Source organism: Anarhichas minor, unplaced genomic scaffold, assembly GCF_050575085.1.
Source record: "Anarhichas minor isolate MPS153535 unplaced genomic scaffold, ASM5057508v1 ptg000033l, whole genome shotgun sequence".
NCBI classification, from domain to species: Eukaryota; Metazoa; Chordata; class Actinopteri; order Perciformes; family Anarhichadidae; genus Anarhichas; species Anarhichas minor.
In genome coordinates, this window is record NW_027466479.1 from 2,600,075 (window position 1) to 2,622,405 (window position 22,331).

General features: G+C 42.9%; 1 protein-coding gene across 2 annotated transcripts in view; it reads right to left on the reverse strand.

The window, feature by feature from the left end:
* The window catches only part of gatad2b (GATA zinc finger domain containing 2B), a 50,352-nt gene that overhangs the window by 22,502 nt on the left and 5,519 nt on the right, over positions 1-22,331 (reverse strand). For both annotated transcript variants that reach the window (XM_076106063.1, XM_076106062.1), the window contains exon 2: positions 1,526-1,906. In XM_076106063.1, the coding sequence (XP_075962178.1) occupies positions 1,526-1,905 (380 nt within the window). In that variant the 5' untranslated portion in view covers position 1,906. The remainder of the gene's footprint in view (positions 1-1,525; positions 1,907-22,331) is intronic.

The following is a 22,331-nucleotide window of genomic DNA, read 5'->3' on the forward strand; positions in this document are numbered from 1 at the left end:
GGGAGCCACTTCCGTGGTTGCAAAAAGAAGTTTGAAATGATGGTCCCATGTAGAGTGAAATACACCTTAAAGCAGGGTATGCTTTAGCTTTATGCTTTGGACACCTTGTGAGTGACGGCTCGCTACCATGGCGTTGTTTTCATCTTCCAACTATAACTCTTTCACCTGTCTTTTCACTTTATGAAAGTTGATTGTGACATTTTGGTTGCCTAGAAATGTCTAATTAAGTGTTCGGTTGCACTTAGCTCCACTCTCTGGTGTCACTTCTGGTTGCAAAAAGGCAAGATGGCGTAACAACAAAGCCGAACTCGTGGGTTCAAAACCGCAGTCCACAAACCAATGGGTGACATCATGGTGACCACGTCCACTTCTTATGCACAGTCTATGATGTGATACTGAGAGAATGATATTACAACAACTTTCAGGGGTTCCTGTCGGCCTCGTTACTCTCCTTAGAGGCTTTCACAGCAAAAATACACATTTTAGATCAGGTTTTCAAAATAACAGTAAATAGGAACAAAATGAGGGAATCAACCATTCATTTTGATTCAAAAAATGAAATCATCAACTAAAGAGCTAATTAAGTGCGTCTCTCTGCATGTCTGTTTCTGTAAGAAGAACCGCTCTGTATCACTATAATATATGATGGAGGAATATATTATATACAGAAAGAGAAACAAAGTGGTGAGTCCGTGTCTTGGTTAAACAATCCCATCATTCTAGACCGGCAGTGAGCAGCTAGCTCGGTAGAACAGCTGGGGTAGTGAACATGATTCAGTGTCACAGAGTCATCAGTCACTTCTTACAGTATGTCACATATATTAGCTGACTTAGCATTTTGTTGTTGTTAATGGTCATTACTTGTTAATGGGTTTGATGCTATGGAAAGCACCCATGCTGGCATGGAGTGATATTCAAAGTATAGTGTAGATATGTTCCCCAAACAACAAGACTGCAGGTCACAGTAACTACTGGTCATTCATCCCGGAGCCTTCACTGATTCCTGCAGGTGAATACTTAGAGGAGGAAATGGTGAACACAGTCTGTGTGATCTGTGTATTAGTGTGTTTGGTTACTTTGTAGCAACATCTGGTTGTGTGAATATGGGATGGGTGTCTAGAACGTCACTCATATCTGACCTAAACAAAAAAACAACGAAAACCCCAGACTGTTAGGTCACTGCTTCGCTGGTCATAGCCACAGAAATAGAGCCCGGTGTGTTGTATGACACCTTATAGCAGGGGTGGCCAACCACGTGCTGCTGACAACAGCAGTCTCCACCCACTGGTATGTCCTTTTCCTCTCACGACACATGTCGCCGTGGGGCAGCAGGGAAAGCACAGGTGGAAACGATCAAATGAATCATGGCTTTGAGGGTCCTGCTGGCTGGTTATTAGTAACATGTACTTTTGCTACTATGTCAAGTAAAAATGTCTGCTTTCCTCTCCGTACAGACCCTGTTTCAGAGGGAAACACTAATTATTGGATTCTCAATGCTTCTTGTGTGTAAATACTTTATTCTCACCATCTTCTCCCAGCGCTCATATCCACAGGCTCATCCAGCATGTTTTCCTTCCCATTCTTACTGGATCCAATATGGCTGCCGTGGCCTCCCAGCCTCAGACTTCCATTCAGTTTCTCCTCATAAGCGGCACCCATTAGGCTCTGGTGGTGGAGGGTGCTGGCTCCGGGCCCCTTTCCGTCTCCCATGGGCCCCGCAACCTCCAGGGCTGCCAGGTCTGCTAGGTCCTTGCGTTTGAGTAGTGCCAGCATCTTGAGGCGCTCCATGGCCTCATGGCCTTCCATTTTGAGGCGCTTGGCCAGCGCTTCCTCTCGCTCGCTGGGCGACTCCAGGCCTCGCTTCAGCAGGTTGAGCCTCAGCGCCTCCTCAGACATCCGCTCCATCCTGGAGGAGACAGGAGGACAGAGGGGTTAGCAGAGCCACATCAAACATGAAAAACCAGGGGTTTAGGTCAAATCACAAATATACTGCTGCTGATATTAGTCTGCGTATGACGCTGATGATGAAAATGTGTCAATGTCAAAGAATGTCCCCATTTTAAGCCGAGACATTAAAACAATTATTTGGTTCTTGTAGCTGCTAAATACATTGAATAAGTGTTTGAAGGAAACATTGCCAATTTTTAACCGGCTCTGCATCACCGCAGCACTGTCGCCATTTGTGTGACTATCTATCAACAATCTGAGATCACATCCACCTCCTATTGTGATTGGTCAGCTGTTCAGAGGGGACAAAGTAGGCGGGGTTTGAGTTAAACAATGTGAGTGTCGTCCAGGAGACGCTGTCAACATCAACATCAAGACTGTTATCATAGCTGTTCACCTGTGATTGATTTATGAATATTCAGATCTGGATGAGCAGAAGCACAAGGGCTGAACGATTCCAAAAATATATAATTGCAATTATTTTGACTATCTATCCATTTCACATGCGAGACTGCACTGACCTCTCCATATTCAAATCACAGATCAAAACCCACCGTTACAGAGCTGCTTTAATGTGTGACCAACGTGTGGTCCATGTTTTTAGTCTTTAGCTTTTTTACGATGTAAAGTGTCTTTGAGAATTTTGTAAAGCGCTATATAAATAAAATGCATTATTATTATTATCATTGCTATATGATTTGCAATATTAGAGGGAATGATTATTTTACATCATTATTCTCATTTTCATTAAAGGGAGATCATGGTGTGATCTTAAGTCTGTAGAATATGATGTACAGGCCATGTCTCTGCAGCATGACAATATTTAATATGAAATGGTATTTTGACATATGTTTCACCTTTAACTAATATAGTGCCTTCTGTGATTTGGAGTAGATGTTGCGATTTGAGAATGTAAATGGTTCAGTCGTGAGTTCACAGCCTGGTGTTAATGACATCGGTACAGTTTGGTGGCATTGTTAAGAAGAACACTACCCTAACAGTTAAACTGTCACCTACAAGCACAGCTATGGTCCGAAGACTCACGCGTAGTATTTTGCACTACTAGTCTGCATAAGTGCAGATGTTCAGCATGGACTCTGGAGGACTTGTCTTTGCTGCTTCATTGTACACAGAGTAACACAGGAGAACAGCATGACGAGCTGACTCCTGTCCACTGCTCCAACGCTCTCAGCTGTGCTGCTGAATGTTACACACCAGCTCATCTCCTCTGCAGCTCAACTGGCCTGTAACTGTGCAGACGAACCAATCATCTTGCTCATGGACGTAGGTGGGATGTATTGAGAGGAGAAAAGCAGTAACAACATTGAACATTTATAGATAAGAAAAGCAGGAAGGAGAGGCACATGACGAATTCAAATATTGAAGTTGACCCCTCCCAGCCTCTGAGTCTCTGAAGAGTCTCCTGGTTTGGGTTCAGTCAGGAACATTGGCACTGGGTCACCTAACTCCTTAAGACCCTCCACACACCATGACATCCATTGTTATTGGAATGTCCTGCTGGATGGACGGACAGACAGACAGACCAACATTGCCAATGTAAAGTCCCTCTGCTAACAGCGTGCATTGAGGCAGAGCAGCTGGTGTTCCATATCAAACAGAACCCGAGTCAAACGAAGGCTTTTCACTAACCAATATAACCCCAGTGACCTGAGGATCGGGGCAGTGAAAGGCCAGGAAGCAACAGGGATTGATACATTAGCAGACAATATGAGCAGCTGATCGTAGGCTCATTCAGGTGGAAGTGGGTTAAACACAGCGGGCTAAGAATAGGTGCTTGATGGTGACAAGTACATCCGTGAAATGTTTGATGCCTTTGTGTCTGTGCAAGTGATTCATAGCAGCGAGGGAGACTTCGGTAAGGACGACAACAAGCCCAGTCATATGAGCGTTAACTTAGTCATGTGACTAGCTTCAGCATGGGGGTTGACAGAGCAGTGAACCAATCAAGATGCTGCAGCAGAGCACAAGCTGGAGGAAATGAGCAAGCAGAAAATCACTGGAGACTCACTTCACTGAAGTTTCAACTCCATGACTGTTTTAAAGTCAGACAGCAGCTGTTGCAGACCACTGCATGAAGCCTACAGTGTATATGGAGTGTCTGGAGCTATGGCCTCCAGTACTCCTGATGGTTGGGTTCTACAGTTATTTTATGGTTATCGTGAGGCTAGCAGCACTGTTTTGAGCAACATTAGATCTCAACGAACAATGCAATTGACGCATCAGGGCCATAATGTTGCCCTGTCACATGACGTGACGCACTGATCATTCCCGTAACACCTATTACTCCATTTCTATTTTAATAGTGACAATTTGACCATTCGGCTAGAGAATCCTCAGATAAACAAACACGGTTTTGATTCATTGAGTCTTTTTTAAGAGCATAACACACCGGCCGTGCACCACTGGTTTGGCATGTTTTGTCCCATTTCCTACAAATCATGAACAGTAAATATGACTATTGTGCAAATAAACATGACACAACTCAAGCAAGTTTCAAGAAAAGAAAGACTAGAAACCATTGGCTGCCTGTAAAGTGTGTATATACTGTATATATGTACGTATAATAGTCAGCAGTATTGAATTCAAACACATTGGTGTGTGCAGGCTTCTCCTCCATTATAACAGACAGTGCATCATCATGTGTGGCCAAACAACATGCAGATGGATGCTTTTCATTTCCAGCACTGCACCAACACCACCTGGACCGCTGCTGAATTTGGCAAAAATGTCATGTATGGCAGGGCGTCGGAGACTGTAATTCAGGCAGAGATTTAATTGGCCCGTTATCACTTAATCAGCTTTCTATTAGCAGATTATTCCAGCTGGTGTGGTTCTATCGGTTCCCCTCATCTATTGTATCACGGTGCTGTGTCTGCCACGGCTCTAATCTGTTCATTCTGTCCTTAACGTCTCTGTTATCCATCACATCTACAGCAGCCTCTTTAACACAGGGAGGAGTCTTCATGATGGCACAGTACAGCCCTCCCCACCACTTCTTCTTCTCTAATTAATTTGTGACGCAGCGGAGGAGCCCAGTCGTCGCCTCCATTTGCTGGGAGAAAAATACGAGCAGCGCCTGCAACCTCTCTGCCAAGCCTCCCCGTTAATGAGGCAGAGAGCACCACTGAGAATGGCGCTGATGAGCCAATCAGGGTAGCCCTTGTGCTGCGCGTCAGTAACTGGCACCTCACCCCCCCCCCCGGTCACTGCCGCTGCCGCCGCCTGCATTTACGTAATATAATGACTGTTTCAGTCAGCTGCTACACAAGCCACACACTCTCTCAAGCCACCCCCCAATCCCTCCCACTACCTCCTTCTCAACCCACCCCCCTAGCTTTGGGCACTCTGCCAGGCCAATGCAATAAAGGAAAAAGAAAAGGAGACGTTGCAGGAGAGGTAGAAAAGAGAAAGGGTGGAGGTTGATAGAGGGCGAATGTAGCGCCACCTGGAGCCATCACACTGTTCATAAAGCCAACACCGAGACATAGTGTGGCAGGTAGACATCATTTATTTTAAATCTGACAGAAGACTCCTCGTGATGGTCACACTGTGTAGAGTACCAAGCAGAGAGGTACCATCGTAAAGCAGCAGATAGAAAGTGTCCAGACAGCCACGTACAGCACAGCATTCCAACAGAAGGCAGGATTTAGTGAACCCCTCTCCTACTCCAGCTGTATAGTACCACAAAGAAACCCCTCCCTACTCATCTACCCTCCCCCAACTCCTCAAACCCTCCGTCTCCCCCTTCTTCCACTGTAAAAATAAACACATGCTTACTTTCAGGGGCCCCTTAAATGTAGCCAGAGCTGAGAGCTTCATTTGTTAATACTACACCAGCCAATCAGGAATGGATATGGAGCCTGTGTAGCATGTGTGCATGGGCGTGTGTGTGTATGTATGGGGGGTAATAAAGGAGTGACACAGCCAAGATACACTGAGAGCGGAGGGATTTTTTTCGTCATCTGAGCTATCCTCACACAAGTCTTTGTGTGTAGGCTGTGTGAGTGAGAGAGAGAGACAGAACAGGGCTAGAAAGGAGGCAGAGATGGCAGCTCTCTCCTGATGTAATGCCAACTCTTAATTCCCTCTTCCCATCCCCCAACACACACACACACACACACACACACACACACACACACACACACACACACACACACACACACACACACACACACACACACACACACACACACACACACACACACACACACACACACACACACACACACACACACACACACACACACACACACACACACAGCTAAAATGTCCTCCTTAGAATTAAACCAGCACCCTTTGTCACGTTGTCTATAGCAGAGAGCATCCTCCTGTCCTGTCCAGGTCTGTCTAGATCTGTCCTGTCCTGTCTAGGTCTACCCTGTCCTGTCTAGGTCTACCCTGTCCTGGTCTACCCTGTCCTGTCCAGGTCTGTCCTGTCCTGTAAAGGTCTGTCCTGTGAAGTCCTGTCCTGGTCTGTCCTGTCCTGTCCAGGTCTGTCCTGTCCTGTCCTGTAAAGGTCTGTCCTGCCCATGTCTGTCCTGTCCTGCGTGGCTCAACACCAGGTTAACAACATGCCCATTGCCAGCTGACTGAGTGTAGTGGTAATATGGCCATTTTCAACTGCACTGTGGGATCTGCTGTTCATTTCACGCACGATCTGCATCACGACAATTAATTTGGCTGATGCAACTCTACTCCATACCAGTCTGCCTTCTGTCTCTCCACTACCTCCACCTTCTCCTCCTCCTGGACTCTATTTACACACGACTGGGGAAGCGTTCCGTTTCATTTTTAAACAGTTTGATTCATCGGTGGATGTCAGGCTTATCGCTGAGGTGCAGGAGCCAGATGTGTCAGCCCTGACTTCACATCTCTACCCAAAGACAAAAAAAGGAGAAAAAAAAGTGCAATTACTGATCCGGTGCTGCGAACCACCCACCGCCTCCATTTGTGCCATTAATCCTACCGTCAAAATGGTGGTTATGGGTGCAAAATGGCTGCCATGGCACAAAACTGGCAGGACCCCGAACCCTAATCAATATCATGTAAAGCTACACAAGCCACTTATTCTCTGATCAGACAGTTTGGTATATCAATCATAATTTTTTTCCAGTTCCACACTATTTGTTTTGTTTTCCTTGGGAAGCACAACGTGATGTATTTTAAAAACAGGCACAGGTCGTATTGCTAAAATCCAGATTTTAGGTCTCAGAGTTTGATTACTAGCTACGAAGCCCTGCGTTCATACATCAGGGGCTATGTTTAAGGAACTTCTGAGATAATCAAATACCATTCAGGAGGTCCAGCTGGAATAACACATTCATGCATTTAAAAGGCTTAACCGGCACCAAAGCACTGCAGGGTTAATACTCTGGATAGTTGGCACAGGAACAACTACTTCATATTCGGCAGGGCTGCAGAATGTGACCCAAATGTCTGATATACAACTTTTTCTTTCAAAATTTTGCATTTGGCTCATTCGTGGGAGTGCATGATGATCATTATCATTGGAGCGGAGACATCAGCCACCGTCTATTCCCTCCCTGCCTCCAAATTCTCAAAAGTCAATTTGATGAAGGAATGTTGAGCGTTTGCGAGCGCGTAGGGAGAGTCGAGCGCACGCTCATCACAGCCCCTTTGCTCGGGACCGCATTTGTGCACGAAGAGCAAAAATGTCTCCTTGTGAGGACACTGTGCACTGGTAAGTGCATGCGCTTGGTTTTAATGTGCCTGAGTTGAGACTAATAAACACCATGTGTGTGTTGTTCATTCTGTACACATGACATCCATCACACTTCTGTCCATCCTGATAGAGTAGGGGTGCAACGGATCACAAACCTCACGGTTCGGATCACGGTTCTTGAGTCACGGTTCAGATAATTTTTCGGATCAGCAAAGAAAAGGGGAGGAGTCAAATATAACTTTGCTTTCCATTTATTAATTAAAGAAGTTCAAGAACACTGAAAGCAGAAAACTTTGGGCTATAGTCTTACATAAAAACTAAAATATTTTAGATGTCCAATTTGAAACCAAAGGAAATAAATAACAAATAAGATTAAAACATTCAAGAATACTCAATTCTGTTAAGTTGAAGTGCAACATGAGGTATGCCGATACCCTCGTCCTTTATATAATAATATTGAAAGAAAAACAGCCAGTGAGCTAGCTTACACTGTTTCAACTGAACTGAACTGCTCGGCAACAAGTTGGGTCTATGTTTACTTCCTGTCAGGTTACGTCATTCAAATACACTGCAATCTCCCAGAGGGGGCGTGTCCACAGCACCTCTGTGTGACTCTCCCAAAGGGGGCGTGTCTGCAGCACCGGACTATGAATCTCCACTCCGCCATGATTAAGTGAGCGGTCAGTCTTTTCCTCTTCATAGAGGAACGATCTTCATACTGAAGTGGTGCGTGAGGGGATTGCGTAGCGTGGCTCAAGCACTTTAACCAGATTTTGAAATCCTTTGTTTTCCACACCGGAGTGTCCCCGTCGCTGACAGACGGGATGGTGGCGCTTCATATGTGTGGACATGTGCGATGTATTGCCGTTGTCGTGTGTCTTTCTCTTTAAACAACGCCTACATACCGTAACGCTTTTGTACACCACCCTCATCCCGTCATTATAATCATTACACCGGTGGCTTCTGAACTTCCTCCGCTCGCCATGACTTTCACCGTTAAATGCTTTAACCTGCTCCGTTCACGTGAACACACTACTGATTTATATCTGTTCACTGACACTCTGCATTGATATTCGGGGACTTGTTACTTGAAAAGGAACAGCAGCAGTATAACTTTATTACACACTGTGATGATTAAACTGTAAAAAAAAGTGACACAAGTGATCCGAACCGATCACGGATCGATCTGTGATCTGTTACACCACTATGATAGAGGATCCTCCTCTGTTGCTCTCCCTGAGGTCTCTTCCTCTTTTCTCCTGTTAAAGGGTTTTTTGGGGAGTTCTTCCTGTTCTGATGCGAGGGTCCCGGGACAGAGGATGTCGTATGTGTACATACTGTAAAGCCCTCTGAGGAGAATTTGTGATTTTGGGCTACACAAGATAAACTGAATTGAATTGAATAAAGTACAAGACGGTAGAGTAATCATTGTGACTTCAACCCATTGGTTTTTGGACATTTTGAGGCCTTGTATTCTGGCCGTAGCCATCTTGTTTTTTTGCAACAGGTGAACATAAGTGACCTTATTTGAACTGTGGGGAAGTGACTTAGAGATGCGGTATATGGCTCTAGTTGAGGAAGTGACCTGTCAATCAGCATGTAGCCCCGCCCTAAAGCATACTCTGCTTTATGGTCTGTTTGACTCTAAATGGACCATCATTTACTAAATGAACATCATGCTGTATTGAAGAAGACTTGAAACTAGAGATTGAGACCATAAACTCATGTTTACAATGTTTACTGAGGTAATAAATCAAGAGAGAAGTAGAGTCATTTTCTCATAGACTTCTATACAACCAGAGGAGTCGCCCCCTGGTGGACACTAGAGAGAATGCGGGTTTTTAGACTCTTCCACATTGGCTTCAATATTCAGAACCGGAGGCTGTGCCTGATACATAGCGGTGCAAAGAGCGTGATACATGTATGTAGCAGCAAAACACCGAATGAAACGATCCATTTAGCTGTTGTTCCAAAAAGGAAGCGGTCTATAGCTGGTGAATATTAAAAAGACAAATGAGGAGAGAGAGGAGGAGGCTGGGGGGTGGAGAGACAACGAGAGCTTCTGACTCAGATGCCACTGATGATGTCAGTGCAGGCAGAAGCAGTGTCATTATGATTAACACAAGTACTAAGATCATTTTCTGAAGTACTAATAACACTCTCTTACAAGTAAAAGTCTTGCATTTAAAATCTTACTCAAGAAAAGTATGTAGTTATATCATTAAGAAAATGTACTTTAAGTATAAAAGTAAAATACTCACTATGCAGCCAAATGGGTTCTTTAGTGGTAACATGATATTACTATTATAACATTAGAGTATTATTATTGATGCAATAACATGTTGTAGCTGGCTGCAGTAGAGCTAATTCTATTCACATTTATACTTTTAGGTGGTTCCATTTTATGTATAATAATGCATTGTATTAATATACTCATGAATACATTTAGTTCAGTAAAAAGTACAATATTTCCCCTTGAAATGCAGTGGAGTAGAAAGTAGCATTACAATTGTGCTTAAGCATATTACTTGAGTAAATGTACTTAGTTACGTTGCATCGCTGATTAACGCCATGCTGTGAGAGTAAAAAGACCAACGCTACCAGTGGAAGAGGTAGAGTAGAAATACTCATTACAATACTACACATTACAAAGTCATCCAGCAGGAATGTGCTCGTGCGTGTGTGCAGGTGACGTGGTGTCATCCTGAAAGACGCTGCTTTGCCCGGAGGACGGTGTTCAGACTTGTTCAACTCTTATGCCTTTTTTGCGCCATAACCTCCAGCATTGCCCTGCCCCCGGCTGGTATATTTAAAGTTATTGTTTAAGCTAAATGTTGTGTTCAGACAACATATAAATTGGAATTCCGGTGATTTAGTTTTGCGAGTGGACTTTCAGACGTTGAAATAGCTTGACTTTTAGTCCCTAACATAGGTCAAGCTCCAAAAGCAATGGATCCTACATTTCCCACAATGCAACCAGTAGCATCTGTGTCCGGTAAACTCTGCCTCTATATGGAGCATGGTTAACAAAGCTCCTCCAGAGGCGCTGTAATCATACGAGAACACATCAGCACTGTAAACCAGGCAGTAGTATTAGATTGTATTAATTATCAGTTAGGAATCTGCCTAGCAGTAATATATAATAAAATACCTATTTTTTTGTTCAAACAACAAAGGTTGTTCCAGCATGTTCAGACTACAGAAATGACAAAACAAAGTACCGTACATTTAAAATGCCAGCATCAAACTTAAGAGTGAGGTGTTGATGGTCACCATTATTCCAAAATACAACTACGACAGAAAGGATAAAAACACACACGCCTCACGGACAGTTTCTTCCCTTCTGCAGTTCGGGACCCCCACTGACTCTGACTCTGACACCCCCAGGACAAATTCCTACCGTTACACTCCCTTTCTATCTTTAAATACAATTGCCACTTTTACAATATACTTGTTTTAAAGTACTGCTATCTGTTTGTTTGTTTACCATATCTTATTGTAAAGTTTAATGTTTCTATTTTTAGATTATGTCCTGATTATTGCACTGTGTTCATCGTTTATTGTTATGCACCATGTTATGCACCAGTCAAATTCCTTGTATGTGTAACGTACTTGGCAATAAACGGTTCAGATTCTGATTACACTTGCTCCTCAGAATAGTGGAGGTTGGTTCATGGCTTTCTGCCAGTTACACTCATAGTCTTTTTGGTTCTTCACAGTTCATTTTGTTCATACGCCCTCTGGTGTTTCGGAGAATAATGTAATAAACAGTGCATTGAGCTCTATATATAGATATAGATATATATCTATATCTATATATATCTATATATAGATATATAGATATAGATATATATCTATATCTATATATATAGCCCATACTTTTTTCTTTTACTTTAATAGCTACAAAGGCAATCTGTCTATGCTGGTGTTGATTGGCGCCATCCAACGCCAATCAACACGAGCCATTTTATGCATGCTATGCTACAGCATCACACTACTACAACAGCCAACAGGAATACCAATGACAATAAATAACTTTATCTACCACGACACAAAGACCTGAACTCAAAACAATATTGCAGAGCACCAGAGCTAATACTAGCTGCATATTCCAAGCAACCAACACGAGTATGTTCAGTTTAAGCTTGGAAGGGAACTACAAGACTGACTTTTAGCTACAGCGAGGTAGACAGCTTAACCTGGGCAGACCATGGATGTGTTAAGAAGAATACATCGCGGTGGTTTCCAGTTTTAGGTAGCACTAGAAAGCTATTGGCTGGCTCTCTGTGGGTTGTTTTCAACCAGCGAGTTGACGTGGTGGATTCACAGCATCCTTGTCAGCGTACAGCAATATTACAAACTGGGTCTAGAAATAGTAGCATGTAGTTATGCTAGTATACCTTGGAGGGCCAAGGTATACTAGCATTGCAGGTATAACTTTAATACCTTGGAGGGCCAAGGTATACTAGTCCCTCCAGGATGCTTCAAAAAGTAAAGCGAACACACCCACAACAAGGCAGGGGTCCTTCCATTCAACACTACAACTGGCAGTCTATTGGTTGGATAATTTGACAGCCAAGAAAAGATGTTTCATGAGCACACAGAAGCAGCCCAACTGGAGAATGGCTGACGATGGAATATAAGCAATATTATATCTGCAAGCATACAGTTAAAGCAGAAATCCAAGCGCATCAGGGGCTGTTTGAGTGTTAGGACAGGGTTTTGAGGGAGAGCATCACGAAATCTGAAGTGAAATCAATAAGTCAAGTAATTAAATGTAAAGAACATGCTCTTGAATGAAGAGAGGACAAAAGCTCCATAGCGTGTGTGGTGGAACTCCTTGTTGCTAATCATCAACAGTCCTTCAGGAAAGCAGCAGCTACCATCTGGCTTCTTCAGCCAGTGCTAAAAAAGATGGAGAGATGTCCTGGAACCACAAACCCCTCTCTGTGCCAACAGGAGGCAGTGGCTCAGCTCGCTGGACCAGCTGACACACTGGAACAGCATCTCACACACACACACTCACAGTGTCTGCCTGGCTGTAAAGGATGTTGATGACAGGGCTGCTGGGAATATGACCAAAATTTGCATACGGACAGTTTTTGACACTAATGAGGCCAATCAGAATGGAGCTCATAGCAACAGACTTGTAATTGGTTGAGTGGAGCTCAGGAGTTGATGCAGACGGTGGTGTTGTGTTGACTCCGTACAGAAGTCCCATCCAGCAGGACCACAGTGTGATCATTACACAGACCTCACCTCACCACAGCACGTAAGGCATCACACACACACCTTCCACCTTGTTCTCAGACACAACGCTGCTCTTTATTAAACTAGACAACAGCTCATTGTGGGCGTTGCTATGACAACCGGTCGTCTATTTTTAAGCCGTGTCACTAATCAATTCCTGTTCTGCTGTCGCCTGAGGGGTGGGGGTGTGCATGTGAGGGTACTGATGTGTGTGTGTGTGGGGGATAGGGGGCAAAGGGGAGGAGGAGGGGTGAGTACAGTTGGAGACAAAGAGCACGGCAACAGAAGTGAGAAAAGAAACAGCATTGAGGATTCATCTCATACCAACACACTCCTCCACATCACCGTCTGGATGTTTGCACGCTAACTGAACTACTTGTGAAAGCTGTCTGTTCATCACTGAGGGTCCGCCCGCTTCATCCCAGCATCTCATTGAAAGGCGTTGATAGAAACATTTTTTTAAATGCGCTATGACAAGATATCACCACTCTAACCAGCGCTGTGTGATGGACTAACATCGCCCCTTTGCGTTTGAGGATCTTTTTGGGTACTATTTGCTTGTGGATATGTTTTTCTCCCCATGAGCACCAACCGGAGGAGGCTTGTCCTCATACTTTATATGGATGAACTTGTCACCGCTCAAGCTGACAGCTGTAACTCAAGGAGGACGATCAGTCGGAGACAACGTGTGTGTGGCGATCAAACACACAACACTCACCAGCTACAATCTGTGTCGACCCGCTCTGTCTGACACAGAAAGCTTAGGATAGACAAACATGGACAAAACAAGCTTCTCCTTCATTTACGACAAATGTCAGCGCTTTTCAGAAAAGTTCAGGGATTTTAAACTTGAAGCGCTCGGAGCGGTCGAGCACATGCTCCCTCCTCAATTGAAAACAGATGGTGGCGCTCAGAAGAAGACACTATGTGTCTCTGAGAACGTCCCATTTGTCAACATTTATGATATTTTATAGACAAAAATGATGTCCTGAGCCAATCCTGCAGTCCTACAGTGCTAACCACTCAAACGCATAATAAACAGCCGAACATACGCCTCAAAATAGATATTTTTTAGAGATACCAGACGCGTTTCAGCTGATCAGCTATGACCAGTGACTGGCGTATCAGTTTTACAGCTACACAGGCGTGATGCTGCGTGGTGGTTTTATGTTGCACACAGCGGAACAAACATTAACCTCACCCCACACACTAAACATTAGATACATTTGAAACAACAGACAACAATCAGACAGTTAATAAATTATAATTCCATCCCATCATGCTGACAGCACGGAGCTAAACGGCTAACGTTAATGGAGGTTGCAATGACTTGCATGGTGCATTCAAGCTCTACTCAGTAAAAATGAGTATTGGGCGAAGGTAAATTATAACACTATCACGATGCGTATCGTGGAGTGACTGTGGCTCAGTGGTAGAGCAGGGTCGTCCTTCAATCAGAGGATCGGCAGTTCGATCCCCGGCTCCACTAGTCCATGTGTCAACCTTAACCCCAAATTTGAGGCTCCTACGGTGTGTGAATGTTAGTCAGTCCTGATGAGCAGGTGGCTCCTTGCATGGTCCCCTGGCATCAGTGTGTGAATGATGACATGTAGAGTTAAAGCTTTGAGTGCTCGGAAGACTAGAAAAGAACTATAAAGTACATCCGTTACCATGTAATCTTGTAAAATGGAGTTTTTGGCGAGAAACTTACAATAAATACAGTTTGAGGGAGATGTTTTGACAGCAATATAAAATAGATATTAGAAAGTAAATGATGGGCTGTTTAACTTCCTAACACTCTAAGCAGGGTATAATGTATCAAAACTACTAACGCCAATCAGAACAAGTATTTAAATACAAATAAAAGCCCCACTACAGTCCAGCTGCCCATCTACTGTATAACAGTGAGGGAATCTACATATACTGTTGGCGTGGTTGGTAGGTTTGGGTTTAGCACGACTTCTGTGAGTTGACTGGTCAATATGTTCTTTCATTCAGACACAAAGAAACATCATGATGTTTGAAATAATCATAAATGGGCGCTGTCTATAACCTCTTCAAAAATGATGCATTTCACTTTAAATGTACACATTGTCTTTCGGGGTATGCCCCCGGACCCCCCTAGAGGGTTTGTGGTCCACCCACCACAGAAACACACAATCCTGTGGGGAACACGGATTCCTTATTGTCAGACAACAGACGCGTTTCTTGTTGTTGCAGTGATACCCCTGCTGAAAATTAAAAAGTCTGTGCCTTTTAAAGGAACAGACGTAATATTCTCTGTTTTTATATATTTATTTATTTTTGCCCAGGGAACAGAGCGCAGTGAAAACGCATTCAGCCAGTGTGAGCCGGTTTGTAACCTCAGGGTATGGAATTATCTCTTAATACGTAGCCGTTAGTGGTCAAGCCGTCACACAGTAAGACAGTCAGAGAGAGAGAGAGCCAGGGTGGGAGGAGAGGAGGAGGAGGAGCAGCCCTGGTGTTTTCAGAGCAGAATGACGAAAACCTCTTCCTTTAAGGGCTGGCACTTTGACAAGAAATGGCTGAGTGCAGAACTTCAGACCACAGGGTGGGGCAGACGCTGTTTCAGCAGCCAAACGAGGGGAAAGAAGAAAGAAAAAAGCAGCGGGAACATGAGACGGTCAGAGCGAGGCACACCGAGGTAGCACAGACATCTTAAAATGGGGCTGGATGTGGCAGCCAGGAGGAGTGTCAATACACAGCATCGACACTCCTCAGCAGAGGGACATTAGCTGCACTAATCCCCGACAGTCACATCACACTGCATTCTGGGTACTTCAGGGCCTAATGCTTTTTTTGTTGGATGCTGGTATTTGTTTACATATGGAGCAGATGTTACAGATGCTACTTTTGTGACAGAAAAAATAACTTCAACAATGGAATGGATGGTGGGTAGTACAAACTTGATTTACTCTGTTACGTGTAGGAATTGTTTTAATGAAGATAACTTTACTCATTACATTTGGATACATTAACTGCGCTACTTTACTTTATTTATGAGTTCATGCATTCATGGCCATTCTGTTAAGAGCATGCGGCAACCTCCAACCAATGCTGAAATGCCTTAAAACCTGCATTCCCTCTACTGACCAGCAGGGGGCGACTCCTCTGGTTGCAAGAAGTCTATGAGAAGATGACTCTACTTCTCATGTGATTCATTAGCTCAGTAAACACACGGTGTTGTCTGGTCTGAGCTTTGTCTGCGTTTTCGTCTTAGAACTTAAACATTTTCAGTGTGTTGTAACATTTTAGACTGAAAATGTCTTAACCTGACTCCACCCACTAGTGTCACTTCTGGTTTCAAAATATCCAAGATGGCATTTGGCCAAACACCAAGATGGCAACGGCCAAAATGCAGAACTCAAGGCTTCAAAACCATTGTCTACAAACCAATCGGGGATGTCGCGGTGACTACATCCACATCTTATATACATGGTTAAGAGGCCGACGAACTACTGATCTCAGGTCTGCTGGGTCACTGTTACTGTTGATAAATGCATGGGTGGTAGAGCGGGTCGTCCTCTAAACTGAAGATCGGCAGTTCTATCTCCGGCTTCTCCAGTCCACATGGCAGTGCCCTTGGGCAAGATACAGGCCCAGTCCCAGTGTCCCCCCTGAACCCTCAAGGACTTGCTGACTTCACCTGGTAAGTGGTTGAGTGTGAAAGACTGTGAGGGCTTGAAATGGTGTAAATATGAACAGGACAGCACTTTGCTGCAACATATCACGTTACCATGAAAACAACAAAAAATATGATGTATAATTGTGTGTATATATTTTATACGTTGTACTCCCTGGTTTGAATGTCTTCAGGCTCTTTCCTCACAAGATGAGGTCATTCATATAATATATTTACTCGTTTTTGTCAAAACAGCTTCAATGACAAAATCAAATGTTTGATGAATAAATTAATAAATATTCTCTGATTTGTTTCTATCTTCCATCTTTAACCCTTAATGTTTCTGAGTACATTTAATATTCCAGCCGTCCTCTTTGTTTACCTTCTTTTTTTTTACGTCTCCATGCGTCCACTGGTTATCCCGTGATTAACGTCACGTTGCAATGATTTGTGGGTAATTCCCTTTGGCTAAATTAGCATCCTATGCTGACTTATGGAAAGGGTTCATAAAGGGCTCAAAATGTCTGCCAGAGACTCAAACACTCGATGATTTGACAGTGGGACAGAACTCACGGACTTCGCGGGAGACATTTGGATTGGGCCACAGAACCCTAAATTGAGTGTGTGAATGTGCATTAGTTTAGATCCTGGTAGGCGGCACCTTGCATCACATACTACTTTCAGTGTGTGAAAGGTTGAATGTTGACATGTACATGACTAGAAATCTGCTTTATAAATGCAAGCCCATTTAATTCAATTCAGTTTATCTTGTGTAGCCCAAAATCACAAATTCTCCTCAGAGGGCTTTACAGTATGTACACATACGACATCCTCTGTCCCGGGACCCTCGCATCAGAACAGGAAGAACTCCCCAAAAAACCCTTTAACAGGAGAAAAGAGGAAGAGACCTCAGGGAGAGCAACAGAGGAGGATCCTCTATCAGGGTGGACAGAAGTGTGATAGATGTCATGTGTACAGAATGAACATCATAACAGAGTTACAACACATTCTATGCATATGACAGAAATGATTCATGATTTGGAGGAGACTGTGGCTTAGTGGTAGAGCAGGGTCGTACTTCAATCAGTGGTGTGTGAATGTAGTATGAATGTTAGTTAGTCCTGATGGGCAGGTGGCACCTTACATGGTCCCCTGTCATCAGTGTATGAATGGGTGAATTATGACATGTAGTGTTAAAGAGCTTTGAGTGGTCAGAAGACTAGAAAAGAGATATACAAGTACAGTCCATTATAAACAGAATAATGATGGGTTACAACTACTAATAACATAGAATAATAAATAAAAAGCAGTAACAGTATCAGTAATAATAATGTGACTGATAATACGATTCCAGTTGTAGATCAATCTGGTGAGAGCTAAATTAAGAGGCTAGATCTATGAAGAACTTTGCTCTTGTTCAAGCAGGGTACTCAAGCAATGTACAGGTACAAATATGAGGTACTTATAACTTACTTTGGATTTCCATTTTATGTCATTTTTATACTTCTAGACCACTTCATCTCAGAGGGAAAGATTGTACTTTTAACTTTACTACATTTGTTGTATAGTAACTAATAACTAGTTAGGCTACTTTACAGATTCTTAATACAAAATATATATCAACTCATGATTTATGTTGTATTAAGTAGTACATAGTCTAATTATTAAGTACATAAAGTAGTTCAAATTAGCTCCTCCTTTACCGGCTGCAACAGTAAAGTGATAGACACATTAATGCATCGCTAATTCTAATCCAATTATATAGGCCGACCATGAATATATTATTTTACAAAAACGTGAGCCGGACTCTGCGCACTGCACCGCTGCGCACCAGGAGAGGGCCAGACGGCCCACCCGTTGAAAGGGTTAACATGTTCTGAAACAGTGGCCGTCAGCCTAGGTAGGTCCTTACCAGGAAACAGTGTGCAGATTACAAGAACATCCATTGCACAGTGTGTGTATACCAACAGGTGTTTCTTCAGCTTCTCATCTTAGTATTGTAGTGTTGTCCACCTTTCATACGGATCATTTGTCGTCTTTTCATCAGACACCGCTGCAGAGAGGCCCTGATGCTGGCTGTGTACAGTGTCATTTGGACGATTGCATTCAGACTAGTTGACTAGGTGACCTTGTGCAGCACCTGACTAAATGCAGCACAGCAATGATGTGCACACTGCTTATTCACCAGCTGTTAGTCACAGCTGCACTGTCACTGACTGCTGGGCCATTTCTACAACTGACTGACAATAATGAAACATTGCACACTCCCCTCTCATCGTACTACAGTAACACACCACTCCTTCCTTTATGCATTCATTGAACATCATTACAGGCATTACCCACACCCACTCCAAAATGGGCTTTCTAATTAAGAGTCGATTATGCAGATTTCTCTCTAACATGACAAGTGATGCATACAGACTCCAAGGTCTTCAGATTGGTTACACATCAAAACATGAGTATTATAAAACATGATTATACAATTCCATACATTCCCACATACTCTCATAATAATCATGTGCATAAGGATAAAAAGTCAGAACGTAAGACTCAAAAAGACAACTATTACCTATTAGTTAGTGGGCTTTCTATCCATCATTTAACGATTGGGAGTCAATTAATTTCCTCCAAAAACATCAAATTGAACACTTCATTTAAGTTCACTTTGTTCTGTACAGTTTGATTTGCAGGCCATGTCATCGTATAATGCAGCAAAAAAACTCAACAAAATACGCTACCCCAGAACTCAAGAAAGATGTTGAAATAGAGCAGGGGTCCCTAAAGGCGGACCGCGGTCCGGATCCGGACCCAGGACCTAAAACCGATAGATAATTGATAATTATAAAATTTTGACGGAGCGCTTCTATTTTAACCGCCGCAGCTTTTTCAGCATTTACGGCACTTGTTCAGCGGTGCAGGAAACACGCCGGCCAATGCGGTGCAAATCACATCACGTGATGCAGCTCAGCCAATCAAATATGAGTATTCTGACAAGTTTCCTGACTTGAGTGAGATGTACACATACGGGGGGAGACGAGGAAACAACGATGAGCAGGAGAATAATTAAGTCAGAGAAGTTATTTCACATGACGTTCTCCAAAGAGAGAAAAGTGGTCAGAGAGACCAGAGTCTTTAACCATTAATGGACAGACTCCTGTAAGTGACTTCTTCCCACGGACAGTTTGAAACCAGTGTGTCTCACATGTTCAGAGACCGTGACGTTTAATAAAAGCAGTAATGTGAAGCGCCACTACGAGACAAAGCACAACTCTTTTGAGCAAACGTACCCACTCACATCTGAAATGAAGACACAGAAAATAAACCTAAGAGCCCAATATGATCAGAATCCTAACACATGAATTCACTTCACAACAATGATGTTACCAGAGAGAATAGAGCTGAAACAAGTAGTTTAATAACCACAGAAAAAGTCCATGCTCACTGATTTATCTTATTACAAGATGAGAAAAATATAATATTGTGGCTTTTTTGATTGACATCACTTCACACCTGAATGAACTGAGTTTAAAGCTGCAGGACAATTCAGTGAAATTCATTTTTCTAAAATGAATTACTTTATTTTAAGATGCACATTTTTCAAAAGCTTTCTGTCATGCCAGTTATTCTTTAATTCAGATATTATTTTACTTGAAACGAGAAGAACATTTATTTCTATATTATTTATAATCCATCCAGTTAAATTTGAAAACTGAGAATAATAGTTGTTAAAATATAATTGATGTGTACTTTCTTTATTTGATTTGACAGTTGTTGACTACATAGAGACATTGCTACTAATAGGCTTCTTGGAAAAAAATAAAAATAATAATTATATATATATCACTAAATAGTGCCATATATATATTGGAACTTATTGGAACTTTAATTGAATACCCCTGTAATAGAGTATGGAAATATGCCCCCCACATGGCCCTTTGGTTATTTTACATATCTTCCACAGTTGCTTCAGTGATTTATCATTACTCAGCAGCAATCCAGCATTTGTCATCTTTCTTCTTTGAGTGATCTCTAACTTTTCAACTGCAATATCCAAGCTACAGCTTTTTTCAGGCTGCTCCAGTCTGAGCAGTACTCAATCAGCTCACTGCTGGGACTTTCCCCTCAATACTCGTGTTCACAATCACATCGAGATCATCTGAAGATAACTTTGTGACATTTTGTCTGGGTTCTGAGGCCACTGAGATTCCACCTTTAGCAGAACATCTGGTCTTTGTAGCCATCTTTCACACTTCAATGTTCAATCCCAGTAAAGCATCATCTGCAGGGTTGCTTCCACTGAGTCTCTCTTGACAAGTCATGAATAGCAGCAATCCTATTGGCCACAAAGGTGTGGAATCTCTTGGTCTTATTGCAGATGTATTTAAGTTTACTGGCTGTTCAGCTGTAACTCGGAGCGTAACATCTGATCAACTGGTACAGCTAAAGTGGCTGCTGTAAGCTCGAGTCTGGGGATGGTTACTCTGGACTTTCCCATCACTAAAGCAATATGAACTCAAACCGGAGATAACTGGCAGTGCCATAATCTTGCTCACCGGCATCATTGAGGTGGTGCAACTGTATTGTTTCCACCTGGCCAAAACGTTCATGTTTCAAACATCTTCTGACGTGAAATGTTTGAGTTGATCTAGCCCAGTCAACCATTTTCCAGATTGTTATATCCCATCCGCACTTGGAGAAATTGTTTCGCTTTAAGGACGAAAGGTGCAGCATAACTATGGGGAGCACTTACCCCTGTTTGGAAACTAAATTGATAGACTTTCTTCGGTTTTCGGACAAGGCAGGATAAATTGGCATAAATCGTCATAACACACCGGATCTGTGTCACTGCAGCGTGGGCATGAAGATGAACGTCATGCGGTCTCCCACTCAGAACACAGCATAGAAGCAGAAGATATGCAACATTGATTAATTATGACCATTACAATAATTATGACATCATGTAGCCGACTGACTTTAGCACGTCTTGTTTTTTCACGACATGCCCAAATACTGAGGGTTCTGATTCGCCCTATTAGGTTTGTCAATGTAAATGATAATATTGGCTTTGATATGAATGAAAGGTTGGAAGGGTTCGACCCCTGACTCTGACGGGATATGAACTAGGGTTGGGTGATATTTCCTGCATCTCTCCAGTAATCTGGGGTTAAGATGTGCCCAAGAATACATGGACATGGACTAGCAGAGCAGAGATCGAAGCACCGGTCCTCTGCACGCACACTGGCTTAACTCTCCGTCTGCCATCATCAGTGGTGTCTGAGTTAGGACCTCTCGTTGTCTCGCCCTCCTCTCTCCTCATTTTGCAGTTATATACAAAAATATACTATTGATAATTACTATTATTATGGTAGCTTCTGATAAATACAAAAACATTTGAATATGTAAAATAATAATACATATTATTACTATTATTATTATTGAAACTGTGTCGGAACCTGAACTAGTCTAAAATAAAGCCTGACTGGCCCACTAACCTACTGACTCCAGCAGGCACTAGCTCCATGTTACACCAGTTGAGCTTCTCAACTCCAAAAATGTGCGGGCAAATTTTTGATTCGCCATAAATTTGCATAAAACTGCCAATGTTCAAAATATACACAGTTGATTTGTTGCCTCAAAAATGATGCAGGTGAATTATGCAAAAACTGTAAAAAATGTAAAAATTCAGAATGGGTATCCTCTCTTCAAACTAAAATGTGAGCTGCTGTGGCTGAGTCGCCGTACTAGTTTGAAGCACCGGTTAGCATCATAGCTAGACTAAGGTTAGCG